This window comes from Varanus komodoensis, unplaced genomic scaffold (genome assembly GCF_004798865.1).
Source record: "Varanus komodoensis strain SLA01 unplaced genomic scaffold, ASM479886v1 scaffold1, whole genome shotgun sequence".
Taxonomy (NCBI): domain Eukaryota; kingdom Metazoa; phylum Chordata; class Lepidosauria; order Squamata; family Varanidae; genus Varanus; species Varanus komodoensis.
This window is the reverse complement of record NW_025335268.1, coordinates 27060994-27081534: the sequence shown is the minus strand read 5'-3', so window position 1 is coordinate 27081534 and position 20541 is coordinate 27060994. Positions and strand designations below refer to the sequence as shown.

The 20541-nt window shown below is 40.3% G+C and overlaps 1 protein-coding gene across 1 annotated transcript in view; it reads left to right on the top strand.

The window, feature by feature from the left end:
- The window catches only part of DISC1 (DISC1 scaffold protein), a 158292-nt gene that overhangs the window by 126152 nt on the left and 11599 nt on the right, over positions 1-20541 (top strand). Inside the window, exon 11 of the mRNA XM_044451511.1 lies at positions 6848-7112. Within this exon, the coding sequence (XP_044307446.1) occupies positions 6848-7112 (265 nt within the window). The remainder of the gene's footprint in view (positions 1-6847; positions 7113-20541) is intronic.

The window sequence follows — 20541 nt, the reverse complement described above, 5'->3', positions numbered from 1 at the left end:
TGGCTGATGCACCAAGGCATTGTGGGTGAACCAAGCCCCTAGAACAAGCCTTAAGTTGTCAGAATGGCTTGTTGCTCACAGGCAAACTGCCCTGTGGGGACCAGTCCCAGTTTGTATTACACAACAACACGTTGTGGCACGTAAGCTAATGTGGGTTCTCATGTTGTGCAAACCCAGTCTTTGAGTGCTGATCCTTATATAGCCAAAATCTGTGCATAAGAGGAGGGATAGGCAACTCGTGGCCCTCCAAATGTTTTGGCCTGCAACTCTCATCAGCCCTAGCTAGCATAGGCAATAGTGAAGTTTATGGGAATTGTAGGCCACAACATCTGGAAGGTCACAAGGTACCCATACCTTTACTACAGCAAAGTAGTAGCAGGCTTGAGAGATGAAAAAAGCACGCTTTGTCGGGGGGGGCGGGCGGCGGGGGGAGTGTCCCTGGAAACAGGCATAGGTTGGCTGGAACATTTTGTTGCAAGCCTCATTTATATTTTTCTGTATATTTATGAGGATTAGGAAAATAGCTCTCTGTGCAATAAATTTTGTACATTATACATTAGATAATAGCCTTTAAAGAAATACAGTATATATCAAATAAACCAATTAGAGAGAAAGCTGTTACAAGATGCCTTGCTGATTTCCTTGTAAATTAGTTAATTTCCTGCCTTTGACAAGTCAACTCTGCAAGCTTATCTTCGTCACCTTAGAAAGAAATCAAAGGAAAAACAATCAACTACTGCAGCCTGTCATTTTGTGTTTCCCATGGAGATAATTTAACTATAACACAGTGACATTGAACATTGATAGGAAAATGACAGGCGGTGATTAAAGTTTTGTCCTAGATGAAATGAATGTCTGGCAGATGAAAGGAATACAATCCCCTCCTCCTAATTCTCATCCCCGACTCTTGCTCAAATGCTTTTTATGACTGTTATTGCTCAGTATTATGTGGTGTGTTGTTTTTAATAACCATAATCAAACATCCATTATTGGTTTTCAGCAATAGAAAAATTGTTCTTCCCCTTTTATTTTCTCAAATGGCCTTGCAGAACATAAAGAACGGTTACATAATCTGTACTCTCACATAAAATCCAAGGAGCCTGCTCTGCCCTCAAGATATTGATGTCAGGGTTTTGTTTTGTTTTTCATTATTTCGAGGGCAAGAGAAAGAAAGAATTTTGTCAGTCTATTTTTAGATTTCAATTTAGATTTCAGTGCTTCTGTATTGTGTACTTTGTAGGCACAGAAGTTGCTTTTTATAATAGGCTAGAAAACTGAGGATGCTAATTGTTGAGATATTTAATGTTTACTAAGGAATGAAGACATGATCACCCTTCCAGAATCACCTGTGCAATGCATGTTTTGAAAGCAAAATTCAGAAATTGTTTTCCCAAGGTAATTCTCTTTCAGTTAGCATTATAAATTACATCAGGATAAAATGTTGCTGTTTGTATCACATTGCAGGATTTTTATGTGATCACAAGTTTTGTGAATGACAACTGTCCATAATATAATTGTCACTGTCTGTATTTTCCGCATTTCATTTTTCTCTCACTCACTATTTAGACCCATATGTTTCTGTGCTTTTGACCGTGCATAAATGATACAGACTTGACTCCACAAAAGCTTATACCATATTAAATGTGCAAGTCTTAGGCACCCTTAGAAGTCTAAGAAATGGCTTAGAAAAAAGGTGACTAAGGGAACACATAATTGAGATGTTTAAAATAATGCATAGTGTGGAGAAAGTAGAGGAGGAGACATTTTTCTCCCTTTCCCTTACGACTTGAACCCATGGAGCTGATTGGTGGGAGGTTTGCGACAGTAAAAAGGAAAGTCTTCATACAATATATAGTTGCACTATGGAAGTTGCTGGCACCAATCTGGATGGCTTTAAGAGGGGATTGAACAGATTCAGGAGGGAGGATGCTATCAGTGGCTACTAGCATTGCTGGCTATGTGCTGCCTCCTTTACCAGAGGTGCCATGCCTGCCTATACCAATTGCTGAGGAGCTGGGCAGGAGGAAGTCTTGTATCCATCCTGCTTGAGGGATCCTGCGGGCAGGTGGTTTCGCACCAAGTGACTGGAGTTCTGAACTGGATGGACCTTTGGTCTGAACCAGCTTGGCTTTTAATGCTCATCCTTCCTGAATGTGTTGCTTTCTGGATATGATGAGCTGCAACACATCTGGAGGGCAACAGGTTGGGGAACTTTCTTTGAAGGTGCCAGAAAACTCTCTTTTGCAATTGAAGAAATCCAGGAATGGAAATTGTTTATAAAAACATGTTCCCGACTGTAGCTTGTTGTAGTTTACTGTAGCCTCTTTTATATGTTCATTTTGAAGTAAGTTGCACTGAGTTCAGTCCCAGATAAATGTGTGTCGGATCTTAATCTTACTTTCTCAGGGGTTTCTATTGACATTTATAGTATTAGACAGAAGAGCCTATGCATATTTAGATATACTTCTGTCTAAACACCAATAAGATTGTTTCATATACATCAAAGTGCTTGATTCTTTTTTACTCACTCAGCATTAGAAGTTGAGGTTAGGCAGCACAGGAATCCAGTAATACAAGAGAAAAACAAATGCTGTTTTAAAAATAAAATTTGTTGCTAAGTGCCATTAGGTTGGCTCCAACTCATTGCAACCCTATGAGTGTCTGCCGTCCAAAATGACCTCTTTGACTGCCATGCACAGGCCTTGTACACTTGTGTGTGGCTTTCTAGATTGAATTTGATCCATTTCATTCTTGGTCTTCCCCTTCTTCTTCTACTTTCGTTTTTCCCTAGTATGATTGTCTTCACCAGTGAATTTTGCCTTCTCACAATGTGCCTGAAGTATGATGGCCTCAGTTTTGCCCTTTTTGCTTCTAGAGAAAGTTCTGGCTCGATTTTATCTAGGACCCACTTAGTAATCTTCTCCCAGTCCATAGTATTTACAAAGTTCTCCTGCAGCACCTAATTTTGAATGCATCAGTTTTCTTCTTGTCAGTTTTTTTCACTGTCTAGCCTTAGAACATCTCAATACTAGATCTTCAACATTTCCAGTTGGAAAGATGTTGCTGGCCGCAAAGTCGTGTCTGACCCATCGCGACCCCATGGACAACATTCTTCCAGGCCTTCCTGTCCTCCACCATACCCTGGAGTCCACTCAAGCTCACACCAACTGCTTCAGTGACTCCATCCAGCCACCTCATCCTTTGCCGTCCCCTTCTTCTTTTGCCATCAATTGTTCCCAGCGTTAGGGTCTTCTCCAGTGCATCCTTCCTTCTCATTAGGTTACAAAGTATTTGAGTTTCATCTTCAGTATCTGGCCTTCTAAAGAGCAGAGATATCTTACAGTTTAAAAAAAAAGAGTGTCTACGGTAACATTAGCATATGAATGTTTAAATCTGTTCACATAAATGTTATACTTGGTTTACATTCCAATTACTGCCATTTCATAGTAATCCTTTGCCTTTACTGAGTAATAAAGATTACAATTTCAACAGCAAAAAATCCCATAGATACTGTCAGACTGTAGTAACCATAAATCTATAACATACACCTAAGGAATTACATTCTTTTTACTAGTTCTACAGTGTTTCAGCAACTAATGTGCCCAGCAATTTAGAACTTTCCTCTGAAAATCAATATTTAATTGTACCACTCTTATGAAATACATTTATAACAATAGTATTGTTCAGCTCCTCTGCAGTCAGAAGTTAATCTCATTATACCAAAGAATATGCTGGGTTAATCTATTTTCCCCTACTGCATACTTTTGTATAACCATTTATGTATGTCACCCTTCATATACATTGATATCACAATGCTTATTACAGGATTATAAAAGAAACCAATTAAAAGTTCTGACAAATAAACCATTTTCAAGATGAATGCATGTTGTATAATTTAGATATAATCAAAACCAGTTATGAAGTAAAATAAAAAGTTTTTGATGCCCCACTTTCCATTCCAGTATAATTTCAATTTTGGTGCGGGGAAGAGACTATTTAAACTTTAATGAATACTGTATGAAAAACATATATTTTGGTATGAAATTTGATATGAACAATAAATCATATAGTAGAGGGAACCTGAATAATCATAGAGGAACAGACAAGTCTTAAATTCTTGTCTAACGGCAAATTGTTCTATACATGGTCCATATCCATATTAACCACATTCCCATCTCTCTCACACATGAGCAGTGTTAGCCTGCCTTTGTTTCTATTCATTCCAGTGGTTTTGTTCTAAGTGGACCTGACACTGGATACCATCCACATACCTGTTCTGATGGATTAACGTCCATCAACAAGTACGATGAGCATGTCAAGCCACAGTGTATGGCACACAATAACCATAAGAGTTGATACTCCCCTGTTAAAATTACTAGCAAATCAGCATTGAGTAACACCTTTATGAGCATCAGCCAGTTTTTTTTTTTTTTTTTTTACCTCTCCCAAGTCTGAGTCCAACATTTTACCCACTATACCACATCAACCTTTCCCAACTATCATCGGCTTCCGGATATGCTGAACTTCAGCTTCCATAATTTACAACCAGCTTGGCCAATCCAACACATCTGTAGGGATTCAAGTTGTGCAGTGCTGTACTATATTGTCAGTTTGACAGCAGACCCCATTCCACAAGTTTCTTAGCCACTGCATGTCCACCCCAGTATATTGCATTCTATAGGTTGGCTGCCTGAAGTATCGGGAAAATAGAGGGTAAGGGAGATCATTATCCCTTAGGGTAAGGACCCTTGTCAATCTCTTGATTGGCCTAACCTCAACATAGGATTAATCAGGAGGGACTAAGAAACCCATTCACTCTCAAGTTCAATTTCTCATTTGTAAAGATGTCATAATAATAACATATTGTATAAGATTATTGCTCAAAATTGGAAAGAGTTAGGCAAAAATGTACATCGTAGTAACAGATTAAGTTGTTGTAGATCATAGGTGGACAGAAGGTTGATCTCCAGATGTTTTAGACTTCAAGTATCAGAAGCACCTTCCAGTGAGGCCAAATGTCAAGAAGTTGAAGACCAAACATCTGAAAATCTGCTTTTTGCCCACCCTGCTGTAGACGATTCAAGCAAGTAAGCTAAGCCATGGATATGTTCAGCCTTAAGAAGAGAAGACTGAGGAGGGGACATGATAACACTCTATATGTACTATCCTTTGGACTAATTAAAGTGGAATATAAGTTGAATTAATAACTAAATTATATGTATAACTACCTCAAAGGCTGTCACAAAGAGGAAGGTCAGGATCTCTTCTTATTCATGCCAGAATGTACGACGTGGAATAATAAGCTCAAGTTGTGATAACCCAGATTCAAGCTAGATATCAGGAAAAGTTTCCTTACTGTCAGAGTCATATGGCAGTGGAACCAACTGCCATATGGCTTTCCCACACTAGAGACATTTAAAAAGAAGCTGGACAGCCATCTGAGTGGGATGGTGTAAACAGGTGTCCTGCACCAGCAGGTGGTTAGACTTGATGGCCTTCTTGGCCCCTTCCAACCCCACTATTCTATGATTCCATACATTTAAGCATGTGTCAAAGTTCACCAGTGTCGCTGTATAGTTTAATGTGAGAAAGTTCTTTTCTGTTCCCACCTATGTATGAGTAAGGTAAGGAATCTAACATATAGCATGCAGTTGAACATTCTGTGTACACTTTTATTATAAAACTGGGACAGAAACCATGTTGGGGGGGTTGTAATTTCAAAATGTTAAGACTATTGAACTGGGTTATATGCTATGAATATGCCTGCAGAATGTTTTCATTTCTGTGTAGCATCCCATGTGTCAACTTTAATGACGAGCCATATAAAATAGCAGTAGTAATGCAGTGGTTCTTAGCTAAATTATGGGCATTTTCTCTCTCACACACACACAAATGTGCATGCATGCGTGCAAAATGATGCTGCATGATTTTTGTTGTGTGTGTTTTATATATGCCTCACTTCAGAAAAGGATTTATAAGTAGGAGTTGATCAGCACTGGAAAAAGTATATCACCAAAGAATAAGATGTTTTAACAAGTGCAGTCATATAATTATGTTCCACTTTCTGAAGCAGTTTCTGTTCATTGCGGTTCAAATTAAGTTATACTAGAAATAAAGTTCTGGCTGCAGTCCCATGCACTCTTAAACTTTCCTAATTCCTTTGAAATCAGGATGACTGAATCCTTCTGCTCGCTTGCTCTGTGCAGCCTGGATGCAGTCTGTTCCTGTGGGTGCAAGATGGAACTGCGCAGAACTGGGGGTTCATACCTGATCCAGCCAGAGCAGTGTGCACAAAAGAGCTTCAATGTGCATATCTGGCCCCATACAAGCAGGAACGGACAAAAGTAATGCTTGCATGCAACAGTCTACATTGAAGTGGGAGTGGCAGCTTGCTTTTGTGAAGCTCTTTGTGCACATCAAAGTCCCATAAAGTCTTGACTCATTGCCACTGTGTGGGCAGGATGAAATGATGTTGGGCCATTTTGGACTAGTGTGCAACTAATTGCCTACTATAAATGAATGAGGCATAGCGTTTTTGAAATTGCTGTAGAATTTGAAGGACAAGCTAAATTTTCCATAACCTAGTAAGCAGGAGACAATAACATCCTAATCTCATGTTTTTTCTAATGGAGACATTACCAGTTGGATGTCTCCATTGGCAAGCCATTTTAGTATAAGTCAGGTTGCAGTTACCATTGGACTGGTGGAGGGGTGGGAGAGGGGCTCTGGTATAACCTTTATAAGAACTATCTCTGCGTCTTGTTCGGAAACAAAACAAGAGTGGACCGTAACATCAGTTATGAACCCTTCTCTCTGAACAGAGCTCTTATCTTGGCTTCTATTTCAGCAGTGGGAGCCAGCTTCTTGAAAGAGTGTGGGAAGTTGACTTAGAGGCCTGTCAGCTGTTGATCCAGGGGCTTCAGCTGAAAGAAGGTGGTTGTGTTTCTGATGAAGAGAGCCAAACAGATGAAGTGGGGGATACTGCTGATTCCTCTCTGAGCAGCGAACAGGAACAATCAAAACATGTTCCCATTAAAGGCGGCAAACGGACTGCTCTCCAGTGCCCCATTATCCAAAGCAAACACCAAAGTACACACTGGGAACCGAAAGAGGTATCAAGGTTTTTCTTTTGTTTTGCTTCTCTGTCTGTTTTCCCCTGATGTCATTCTTTTCAGCTTTGACAGAAAAGGTTGCACTTAGGTTTAAAAGTTAGCAGTTCCTGCTAAAGAGCAAAGTTTACTCTCAGAATCAGATGGTGAAGTCAACAGAGGCTGTGCTGTATGTCACCAGATTCCTATACATTTTACAACAGGGGTTCAAATAGATGAAGATATAAAACAATGGGTACAGCTTAAAACATTGCATGCATGTCATTTCTATTTGGCAAATAAAGTGTCACACATGTACAGATTGCAGTGTGTGTAAAGATCACAACCAGAGACACGAGCAGCAATTTGCCACAGATAGGAAGCAGTTTCTGTGTAGAAACTGAGTAATGTGTGAAGTGGCCACTGTAACTAGTTGTCACTCTTCTTTCTGAAGAACATGCCAGTGACTATCTCAGTCCAAAATGGATCTAGTCTTTTCAAGGTTTTCCAGGTAACCAAAAGCTTTTGTACAACTCTCCATTATCCCTAGCCTTCCTCTTCCTCTTTTCTCCAAATATGCCTTGCGAGGGGCATGTGGGGAGGGAGGCTGCGCTCGGCTCCTCTGGTGGGGCCTGGTATAAAATCACACTTTCAAAGAATTGATGCACTTTGAAGTTCTCCTCCATAAGGTATAGGCCACACTGAATGAAGGCTGGGGCACAGCGTTCCCCTTTCTGTCTCCCACTCTCCCCTCACCACTACAATTTGATGGTATGTTTTGGGTGACACGAAGGGGCAAAGTCAACAAGGATCTCCTAGTGAACTGGATGCATTTGTACCATCTCATTTAAATGGAGTTGCCAAGGGTCAGACCTTGTCCTCATAAAGACAGAGCATGTGCTTTCTTCAGAATGAAACAGTTAATTATGCAGTAAATCATCCTCATCCTCATCTTCATCCTCATCATGGGAAACCCTTAATATACAGCGGCAGGAGAAAACAGGTTGGACACATAGTCACCCCCATTGTATTGTGATCTCTGTTGCCTGGGTTACGATGTGGGAAGTGTCTAGGAAATGTGGTTGTGCTTCTTGGAAATGATTTGGCATAGATGGCCTTGTGGTACACTGCATCATTATAGTTCAATTACACCGATGAAAAGTTGTCAGCTCTCAGCCAGCCTCGGAGGTGGGGAGGATCACCATGAAATAGGGGTTATGATGTGCACCAGATATTATGAAGGGATTGTGAGGCTTAATGAATCAGATTTTTCAGTTTTCATTTGTTGGTGAAATGTTAGTCTTACTTCAGGATTAATTGCTTTGCAGCACCGTGAGGATAAAAGTTCTGGACTTTTCTTATAAGTGCCAAGACTATTTTTCCAACGCTTGTCTCCATTATGTTTTAATACTATGGTATGTTATTCACAAAAATTAAATGGATGCCTAATTCAGTTTTACACAGGGTTAATACAGTTGAACTCTAGATTGTAAAATGGTGCTTAATAGTGCATTAATGATGGATAGAGATTTACCAGAAAGTATGCCATAAAAATACTGAATTTCTGACCTGCCTAATAAATTTAGTTCAGAATTAAATTGTAAATGCCAGGTTCAACCTTTCAGCAAACAAACTGGGTGCGCAAGTTGTTCATCACACAGAGGACATTTTCATCTATTGTGAGCAGCACTAGCTTTTGTTCCCGCTTGCTATTCTTCTCAAACGTGCAAAGATAGTGCTAGTAATAGTATGGCCTGGCATCCTGGCACAGAACAAACTTTCAGATAATTGTTATAAAGATGTTTAAGCCTAATTAAAGCTCCAGGGCTACTTGGGAAAAGGAAATGGACAACATCTTGCCACACCATCCGACCTCAGAATCAGCACAGTTCCTTTTCCGTTCAGCTATTTGCTCATGTGTTTGTGTGAAAATATGAACTCCTACAGCAAGTAATTTAGCAGAAAAGGATAACTGTCAAGAATTGTTTATGCCTTCTTGTTGCTCTGCTGCAGGAATAGGGCTTACCCTGAGCCAGGGCTGCTGCATTTAACTATGGTTGTCTGCTGCAGATAAGATCTTGATTGACTCTGGCAAGCAAGCCAAGCAAGCCTAAATATTAACTGTTGCACACAACCATTTCTTGAGCATTCCAACACTTAGGATGCAATCCCATGCAAGCTTAGACAGAAAAATTCCTATAACACCAAGCATACTGGAAGTTGTGGGATTACTTTGTTCTCTAAACATTTATGAGGCGTTTCCTTAAAAACATTCTTTTATGTTGTTTGGTAGAATTATTGGCTGGGAAGGAGTGGGGTTTCAAACAGGCAGAAAAAAATAAGAAACATGGCTTTGCCATTCTGTGTTAAGAGAACAAGCATGAAAAACAAGGGTAAAAGTTGGTGTGCAAAAGGGAGGGCTAGGAGATACTTCATTAGCTGGTCCTCTGTGGACAAAACATTAATAAAGGTCTCATCACCAAAGGCAAAAACTGTAGCAGTGTCAGAGAGGCAGCATAAGGTAAACAATCCTGAGTACAATTAGAAGATCATTCTCAGATTGTTATTCATATATTTATTAGATTTATATCCCACCTTTTGTCTTTCAAAGAACTCAGAGCAGCTTACATCATTCTCCTCCTCCTGTGCTCAATCTTACCCCCACAACAACAACCCTGTGAGGTGGGTTGGGCTGAGAGTCTGTGACTGACCCAAAGCTACCCCATTAGTGCCATGGGGGAACGGGGACAAGAACCCGGATTGCCTGAGTTCCACTCCTGCTCTCTTAACCACAACAACATACTGGCTCTGTTTTGCCTACAAGGGGATGGAGAGAAGTGGTGAACCTGCCTTCAGTGCTGATCATGGAAGAGAATGACTGCTCTCCCAGTACTGAATAAAATAAGAATTCACAGTAAGTACATCTTTTCGTGTTCAAGAAGTAGGAGCCTCCCGAAAGAGGTCTAAAACTTCAGTCCATCCACCCTGACTATGAAGGGAGTCCCCCACCCCTTTGTGCTTGCTCTCAAGCCTTTACAGACCTTTACAGTGCTTTGCAGAGCGCTTTCCTTCCAAAGAAGCCCTCTGGGGGAACGGCAGCATTTCATTTTGTGGTGTTTTATGAAGCAATGGGCCACAGCCTAACCACAGTTTCCCAGGTGTTCCTCCAGGAAACATTTGTGTGTCTGAGGGTATCAATACTCTAACAGTTCTTTGAAAGGCACAAGATGCACAATATGTTTCAGTTGTGGCTGTTTTGTGCCACACTCCTTTCTGAGTTGTTGGCATCAGAGAGAGGGAAGGATCTCCCAGGCTAAATGGGGCCAGTGTTCCCATTTCCAACATCATGCTACATGGGCTACTGGTGGAGAGTCCCTGGCTCATTTAGCCATGCCTGCTGGCAGCGGGATCCAAGCGGGAACCCTCTCCCACCTGCTCCTTCACAATGAGGCAGAATTAAGAGCACAGCAACAGCCAACCTCTGCCATATTGTGACATCAGCATAAAATCAGTGGCTTCACATTTGAGTACAATGAGATTTCTCTTACAGACCATTTTAATTCCTGTTACTGCTGAGCAGGTATGTGGCACTTATGAATTCATTGCTAAACAAGGAACTCACACTATAAGAAGATGCTATCATAATTTATCATAGTCAAGCAATGCCATATTCTGTATTCATAGCTTAATACTAAGCAACAACTTATATATGACATGGGAAGTCTGTGTTCCGGATATCCTTTAAGCTATTTTACTTTGATAACTAGTAGTTGCTAATTATGAGGTACAGAGTGCCTCTGAGGAGCAGGGTGTAACCTGCCTGCTGTTTCTCTTTGTCCTTCAAAACTGCTCTTAGGTCCATGGGAGAACACATGCAAGTATCGACATGCCCCTCCCCCAGTGCACTCCTTCACATGGTGAGAGGGTCTGAGAGGGTCTGAGAACCCAGGAGCAGTGCTGCCAGGAGGCCAGACTCTGACCAGGCGGGTCTCCTAGCAGGATTATCCAAGGTGGAGTGGAGAAAGCTGAGATTAGACTAAGATACTGGGATCAGGAGAGGCACTCCGATGGGTACTGCAGTCCCTAGCCATATTTGTAATTCTTGAATTGCACTTGGAAGCATACAGGCAGACAGGGCAGAATTGGGGTCGTATGATCTGACCTTCTGGCGTGACCGCCTGTTTTATTTTAGAAGCTGCAGACTCTGAACTATCTTCAGGGGAAGTCCCACAGGGGAAGTCCCACATAGAATGCCTTGCAGTAATCTAACTTGGAGCTTATTACAGCATAGAAACCAAGCTCTTCCTGTCCTGATAGGAAGAGGGGGCATCTTTGGACACCTAGCTGAAGCTGGTAGAAGGCACTGCCTGTCACGGAGGCCACCTAAACCTCAAGTGACTAAGATGTCTCAAGGAGGAGCCCCTCAAGCTATAGACTTGCTCCTTCAAGGGGATGTATAACGCCAGTTCCTCCAGAACAGTTGGAGCACCTTCTTTCTGGTTAGAAGAATGTCTGCCTACTAACAGAATCTCAGTCTGGTCTGGATTGAGCTTCAGCTTGTTAGCTTTCATCAAGTCCATTACCATAACCAGGCAGAACTCAGAAGTAAGCACATTTATACAAAAATATGCACATGACATTGCTTACTGTGAAGGGTGGCCACATATACAGATCACATTTCTTTATTTCAAAATGTGCATCAGCAGACCCCCCCATTCTTTTCCAAACAATCTATTTTGAAAATGAAAGCCGGGACGTTCATGCAAGGGATACATTACCAATGTAGCACTGTGTTTGTACTACAGTATCTCTTTCTGAGCACAGAATGTCTCATATAAATGACATCCAGGACATGCTTAGATTCCCCTGGCATCATGAGTTTATATCCTAAATACATTCTGTAGAATTAAGAATTCCTGTTGTAAAAGTCCTTGTTATTCTACTTGACTTTTTCATTAATGAGACTAAAAGGGAATGTTTCCAAGAATCTGCACAACATGATTCCATGGGCATTAAGTATTCATGTTTTGTCTAAACATTTTACTGTCTAGTGAGAAATGTTTTGACTCTTCTTACCACCATCACCCTGCAATCCAAGAAATCTTTGAGAAATGAAAAGAAGCATGCCCAATTTGATAAAGTCATAAGGGGTTGTGAAAAGGATTGTGAGAAAATAAATGCATAAACCATGAAGTCATGAAGTTGATACCCCATTATTATTTTAAACATAAATATTTACTAACATTTACTTTCCGTCAAAACTTGCAGTGGAACAGAGAGTTTCCATGGGATCCAGGCATTCCTAGGTATAAAATTTATAGAAAGAATAAGGGAGGGCATCGTAAGAATAGTGTTGCTGTATATCTGTAAGGTCATAGAATTCAATACATCCCACACCACTGCACATGCATACACTAGAATATTTCAGAAGAATAAACTCCTCCATAGAAGCACTGTGGGTGGAAATACTAGGCTCAAAAAGTTATTGGGAACATATTATTGTTCCCATTTGGTTGATATCTTGAGATGGAGAAGGAAATTGGGAGCAGCCAATGAGAAATTAATATTTCTGATTATTCATGTTTTAAATCAGGAAACCATAATGTAGCTTATGCTAAACATTTTAGAAGTTGAAATTATTTTTAAATTCCAAGAGCATCCTTTGCTGACTTACTGAAGATGGGTTAGGTAGTTCTGAAATTTTAAAAATACAGTTTTTTACTAAGTGGGAAGAGAAGTAAGGACTTCTTATCCAAAATTGGGCCACTGTACCACTGAAGTCAGGCTAAGGAAGGAGGAACAGCATTGCTTCCCTTGAGATTGATGGGGTAAATTGAAGGAAATTGGACTTGGGAATATATGTGAACTCTGCCTCTCCTGAGCACAGATACTCCTTCCAGTGCTTAGTGTGGGAGGATACTTCAATTCCAGCCCCATATTTATAGCAAAGGCTTTGGGTTAGATGCATAACTTATTGAACAGTCATTTTGCTGGCTACAGCCATGGTGAGGGGGAGGAATTAAACTCCTCCAGTGCTGAGGCAGAGGTTGGACCAGGGTTTGTTCAGATCCATATCTGAAGATTTCTCTGCAGCACAGAGAGCAGGGTTAAACGCATCCTTTTGGGGTAGAATGTTGTAAGCAGATGTAATATGCTAACATCTTTTCTGTTTGATGGCCCTGAAGTCAAGATGGGAGCATCACACTGTACTTTTCATGATATTCTTGCATGAATGAATATATAAAAAACTCCACTGTTCCCTTACACCAACAATTATTTTAAGCTCAAGGTACTTTTATGATCCATATTACTTCATGAGCGCTTACCTTTAATTATGCCCTGCTGGTATCTTCAGTGCACTATGTAATTATGCAGGCTTTTTTCTGTTTTTAACTTCATACTTCACATTGCTGTGTGGTACTGCGTGGTGTTGATTTAGAGGATCAGTTCACACATCACAACAACCCCAAATATTTTAAAATTCTGGGCTGTGTTGGAAGAAGTGGCATACTAGTGTGGGCTGCCTGATTATGGCCACCGCAAGCTCGAGCAACTAAACAAATTACAGACCTTCTCTCTGTGCTTTGGTTAGTGTTAACATGGCATCCAGGGAATCTGGCTTGCTTCTTGCATGGCAAGCCAGAGAAATAACCCAAGAGCAAACTCATTCTGAAATGTCAGCGTTATTGTAATGTATGAACAAGCCATAGTATTTCATTCCCTCTATTCTACTACCTTTTGTACAAACCTGCTTTGAAAACAAACCTGCTTAATTACAGTATTGTGAAATTTATACGATAGCGATTTGCACACAATCTGTGCCAAAACTGTTTCCAATCTATAGGTTTTAACCTCAACCTGTTTGATGGGAATTTCTTGTTTTTTCCATTTTATTGTCATATTACTATATTTCACACTAAAACATAACCCAATCATACCATTTCTAAAACACATTTTGGTACAACAGTCATGACAACTATAGGAAGCCAGTAAAGTCACATTCTACATAATGCAGAGAAACAGCCAAAACAACCCAGCTGGTTGTGTGGACCAGAATGCACCTCATAGCTGAAAATGAATTTTCATGCCCTGGAAAAGAGATGGGCTCAAACAGGCCTGAAGTCCCTGAAGGTTTTGACATGACTTTCATTCTTCTCTGCAAAGAAAATTGTATCATATCATGCAGTACTTAGTAGTTATTAGCTAGCTGTAGTGCTTTTGTCAGCAGACTACAGCACATTCCTATAGATTAAAATAGCCTTTAGTTCAGGGATTTGATACTCAGTGTATAAAGGGCAAAGCATTTAAGAAATCCATGTGCATTTATTTATACTTTAATTAAATTTCATATTTATAGAACACCAAATAATTGTGTTGAGGCCCTCCATTTATTTATGTCTTACAAGTCCACAATAAGCAAGAGTAAAGGTCAGTATCTAAAAATTATTTCCTTACACACAAACCCATATTCTAAAAGGATTGGTAAGACACTGCTTGGCTTGTTTACAATGATCTGAGAGCCACTGGAAGGACCAAATGTTCTCTGAGTTACATCACAGTCATACTGAGCATGTTATCACCATCACTTCTGTGTCCTTACTAAACAAAGAACCTGCTGGGTGTCAGTTATCACCATCACAACTGTATCTTTTCACATTTATCTTTGGGAGGTCACGCTATATTCTTATTCCTATTCCTATCCTTAATTCAGCTCTGCTGTTAATGTAGGAAGAAAAATATCAGAAACTTAACTGTAGTTCAAACACTTTAAACTATGTGAAATACCAACATTTATGTTTTCCCTAAATTAAATATGGGAGATTTTCTACTAATTTTCCTGAAGCTCAAAAGCAGGGGCAGAGAACCTGCAGCTTTCCATGTGTTGTTAGACTCCAATTCCCATCAGCCCTAGCAAGCATCGTCAGGGATGATGGATGTTTTAGTCAACAGAGGGATAGTCACAGTTTCTCTGTATTTGGTCTTAACACAGTGTTAACCATCCCAAGGACTACAAATCCCATCATTTGTAGAATCTGCTGGCAAGGGATGGTGTCAACTTTGCTGTCAAAGTTCTTTGGAGGGTACCAGGTTGGGGCTGCTGATCTAAAGCAGGCAGTTTCTGAATTCCAGGGCTGCCACTTAGGGTGGTTACATGAGCAACAGTGTCTCTTGGCATGGTAAGAGTAATCAGATGGATCTACATTTGAGCAAGTGCATGGTTCTCCACTTTTGACCCATTTCCATACCATTGCCATATTCTCACTTCAGGGTTGTAGCTTTCAGGCATGAAGCATCCCTAGAAATGTGTCTGCGGGCGGCGGTGGTGGGGAGTTTCTCAAGAACATCCCAGAGTAGAATCGGGAAGCCAGCCAGCCAGCCAGACGGTATACAGTCTCTTTGTCTTACAGACATTTGACATGGCTCTGCCATCTTATATAGTCCAAATTCCATCTTAGGACCTAGCAAGGACTGCTGCCTGCAAGCCAGACAGCCTTGGCTGGAATAAGGATTTATATAGTGTCTTTCTGTCTATCTGTCTTTGATTCTGGAATTCCACTTTAATCAGTTTATTCACAAGCAGAATTAGGTTTCCACAATGTCATCCATGCCTTGCCAAGCTCTAATTTACTCAGGAATGTGGAATGAAAGTGGGTTTCCTTGATTGTATTTTCACATGTTTTGCCTCTTTTATTTCTTGGTTAGTTGATGTCACAAAGGGTGGGTGGACACCCTTTGCCCCATAATGAATGATAAAGCTTTTTACAAAGAGGAAAGGCTGCACTGGAGGATCCAGAAGCCATGTGAGCCAAGCCATTTGGGAAACTTTGACATGGTTTCTATGAAAGAATTTTTAGGACATGTATAGAGGTCTTAAACCTTGCTCATGTCTCATAACTTGGTACTCCCATCAAACCAAGCAACAAATAAGGAAACACTGTTTATGTCAAGAAGACCCTATTTTCTTGGTGGAATTAAAGATAAGCTGGTGGTAGCAGTTGAGAAAGAGTTCTTGCTATCAGATTAAATGTATGATTTGGTTTGAAATGAGTATATTTGCCCTGTACAAATGCACCTGAAAGTTCAAAGGCAGCTGTAAAAAGATATGCATTTGTAGATAAAGAATAACAACATGAGTGATGATCATTCTTAAAAATGATAATTGGCAGAGCCCTAAGATATGTTTATTTTTGATTTGATATGTAGTATTGAGATACTGCTAACACAGTCTCTAAACTGTTTACATATAAACATTAAAATCACAGTTTAAAAAATAATACTGTAGTGATGCTGACAATGGTGAGCAATGCAGAAGAAGTTAAATGGAGCAATGTGGTTAATTGACTTATAAATCGGGGGAAAGCTTGGGTGAACGAGTACTCTTTCAGCAGACAATTGAAAGGTGCCACAGTCTCTGCTTCAAGAGTTACATAAGGCAAAGTTTTCCAAAGGACGGGTGCCGCTTTTGAGAAGGTGTCTGTCTTAATTTCAGTATGGCTATGAAGGTCTTCTCATATGATCTTAAAAGTCAGAGGAGGTCTGCTAGACATTCCGATCACAAGTATCTTAGGAATTTGTATGACATGGCCTGGTAGCTAAGAGTCTGCCAGTGCAGTCCTTTTAGCATAGGTCGTATGTGAGTGTAGTGGGTGTCCCAGTGAGATGCAACATATTGCACTAGCTGTAGCTTCTGATTCCCAGTGATCACATGGCTCAGTTGTTGCTCTCCAGGATGTGTAGTGGACATACCAGCCAACATTGGTAAGGGGTGCTCCAGGCCCCCAAAGCCACCTAGGCCTTCAGTAGTAGAGTTGGATCCAAAAGCACCCCTAAAGCCTTGTGCATGCTGCCTCAGAGGGAGGGGAACCCCATCCAGGACAGGCAAGAAGCCCAATTCAGAGACCTGGAAACTGACAACCTATGCGCTTTCTGTCTTTTGGGATTCAGCTTCAGTTTATTAAGCCCCATCCCAAACATGATTGCATCCAGCACCAGTTCAGGATGAGCACAGCCTCTCAGCTCGGATGCCACAAAGAAATTGAGCTGGATGTCATCTGTGTCTGTCTACTGTGTCCAAGGCTGCGTGAACCACACTATTATACTGTGATGTGTATGTGTTCCTTTGAGTCATCTGGTCACTCCTCCAATGCTACTTCAAACTAGTTGTTAAGGGCAAGGGTTGGGGGAACATGCAGTAGGTTGTCCAGATGCAAGCAAGCATCTCATCCACCTCCTTAAGCTCCTTGAAATTGGGCCCACAAAACAGTATAAGTTGATGCACTGGGCACCGTAGTAGATACTGCGTCAGTAGGAGTGTTCACACCAGTACGAAGCTGAACAAGCTTATAATCCCAGAATTGTTTTCTATTTTTCCTTGGTCTTTCTTTGTTCTATAAATTCCTCTCAGCTTCTCCAGAGTAGGTTCAGTATTGTGGTGTTATCTCAATGGCAAAGAACAAAATATAGCCCCCTAGCAAACAGTGCCTTGAGTGCTGAGCCATTCTCCCTACTCCCATCAGTTCCAATTTAGTGCAATTGTTGCTGCTGGAAGAGACATCTAGAAAATTCAGATGATGATCAGATATAAAGCTGATTTCCTTTAAGTGCCTACCACATATCATTAATAACAGTACTGTAGGAATGGTGTACATTCTTGAACCTTGATTTGTTTTGTTGTGGTTTTATGGCATTTTAGTTATCTGCATGGTAGCTCTTAATGTATTTTGATTGTGTAAGATGTTTTCATAAGCAAAGAGACTGGATCTTGAAAAGTGCAGCCATAGCTTGCCTATTGCTTAGTCCAACCTTGCTTGTGTTGACATTAATTTAGAGTAAGTGGTTGAAAGGATCAGCCTATGAGAAATAGACCTAAAATAAATATGAAATAAAAAGAAGCTGGATACAAATTTTCCTTAAGTAAATGAGGCATATTCTGCTGAATGAATTAGATTATTAGATAATAAATGTAAGAGTAATAACAATTTGTTATGGCAGTAAATGCATGTTGAGATTCAACCAGACAAAGCTTGGACTGCATATACTTTAGCTGAGGAATGTTTGCATGTGATATTTTATATCTACAATAAGCATTTCTCTTGCTAGTGCAAGACTCCCATTCCTTAACTGCAATTGTTGCTGATTTTAAGTGTATTAATTTGTAAGTTGTTTACAAAAGAATCGTGACCCCAGAAAAGGAGTTTAGGAGGCATTCAAGACAATAGAGAAGGGAGAGTACTGAGTTCCCTCTCTGAATCATTCAGTTAGATGGCTAAAGTTGTTGAACTACCCATTTTGTAGAATGTGTGGACTGCAGAGGTGACTTTCACACTCAGCCTTGGATGTTTGAAGGGTTATGGGTACTCCCACTGAATTGCACTCTACGGTATACGTGGGAGTTGTACGGCATTGTGAGGGTCTGGGTACACCATCATCATCAGGGTTTATTGGTGTTATTAAATTATTTTGTTACTGTGAATGTTAATATGCAATAAAGCCATGCAGAAGCAAATGTAAAAGTATTTTACATTAATAAATAAATCCCACAGTCTATTTAAATCCCCCTAACTTCAGTGTGAATGAATGCAACCCTTGTTAACTCCAAAACTCAAATGTTTTTTTAAAATGCTGAGGCTGAGTTTATGGTTAGCCCATTGGGACAATATTCATTTTACTGATTCCTGGTGTCATGTACGAACATGAACATCAGCGTGAAATCACCATAGGGACCAATACAAATTTTAGCTCAGTGGCAGGATGTAGTCATAATTTTTCATTCCGAAATCCATTACCTTACTCAAGTTTAGAGAAACTCTTTGATATGCAACATTGAAAGATATAATAGAAACAGAATGTTCTTGAGATAAGAGTATTTGAGGCATATCCAAAGAGGAATATAAAAAGAACCAATATGAAAACATATAAATGCTCATGAAGCATAAGGGACTGGTCTCCACGGGCCTAGAGGCACCAAGATAATAGAAATATCTGTTGTTAGAAAAGAATGATAGTAGGTTATGGATGCTGTCCAGCCATCATTCACTGGCTGGACTCCATTCATATATGCTGTCCAAGGGAGAATATATTGTGTTAGATAACAGGGGAGACAGCATATGGTCTCCATGACAAAGAATGTCAGACCTGTCCAGCAAACAGGTACCCAACTGTGATGCTTATAGAAAATAGCAGCAAAGCTCAGAAGCCCAGAGGGACATATTGATTCATCCACTGTAAAACAAACCAGACTCTCAAACGGCAACAGGAGTACTGCACATGAGATACTAAAGTTTTGGGAGAGTAGATGAGAGGGTCAGCACATCTAGGAATCTCTGATCTCCTCCTCCACAAGGAACATCTGCCATGCAGAACACTTCTCATAACAAAAGAGACATCTTACAGTTCAGTCTGAACTGCAACATAGACTGGCTAGTTCTTCTACCTGTAAGAGAGGCAACTAGTAGAGGAAAATGGTTGGCTCCAGATGTAGGTGGATGTGATTGGGCTGGCAGAAGTAGCCTGCCTGGCCCTCCTCCTTGTAGCAGCCCTCCAGTCAGCTGAACGTGCTACACCAAAGGCTGGGGAGCCTGGCCAAATGGGAAGACCCATTCAGGAGGACCTCAAAAGTCAGACAGAGGCATCTTCTGTGAATGGAGGTCTTCCATTTACAGAAGGCAGTTCCAAGATCCAACTCAAAATCTACATGGGAAAGAAAACAGGCAGTTAGAGGGTCATTTCTTGGCACGATATGGAGTGCCTGGTTACCTGGTTTCCTCAACAAACTATGTCAACAAATATCCTTTTTCACATGTACATACGAACTCGTGTACATTTATGCCCAATGAACCTGGAAGTGCAGAGATACTTGGCAGGGCCTTTGTGTGCACAAGACAAATTTTTCAGTATACTTTGACAAAGTGGCAGAAGTGCCTCAAGAACATGAAGACAGAAGAAATGTAGAAATTTTATTTTAATATGTTATAAAATATAACATAATAATTAAAATAAAGAAAATAAGAAAGTGATAAAAATGTTCATGTTTCATATATGTATGGAAGGGTTTTAGCTAGCTGTGACTGCAAGAACTGCCCACCTATTCTTAGTCTCTGCTTTCACTGCCCTTGAGGTTTAGAAGATAGATGCCATTTTCACATTCATTTTTGATAGAAAAATATTCATTTCCCCTCACCTTCTACTTTTCTTGGTAAATTAATGATCAAGTACACAGAATTTTCAGCATTTTGAATGGTTACTTTGATTAAATCAAGGCATCACATAAAGTCTCTACACATATCTCTACAAAATAAAGCAGACTTTGGAGAAAGGAGATTAAATTCCTGCTGCTTGAAAGTTACTTGGGATCTAATGCATCCCTATTTGTGATTCAGCGCCGATAGAAATGTCTGGCAGAATGGAACTTCCTTACACTTGCCTGACTTTTACCAACATCAATATAAATTCA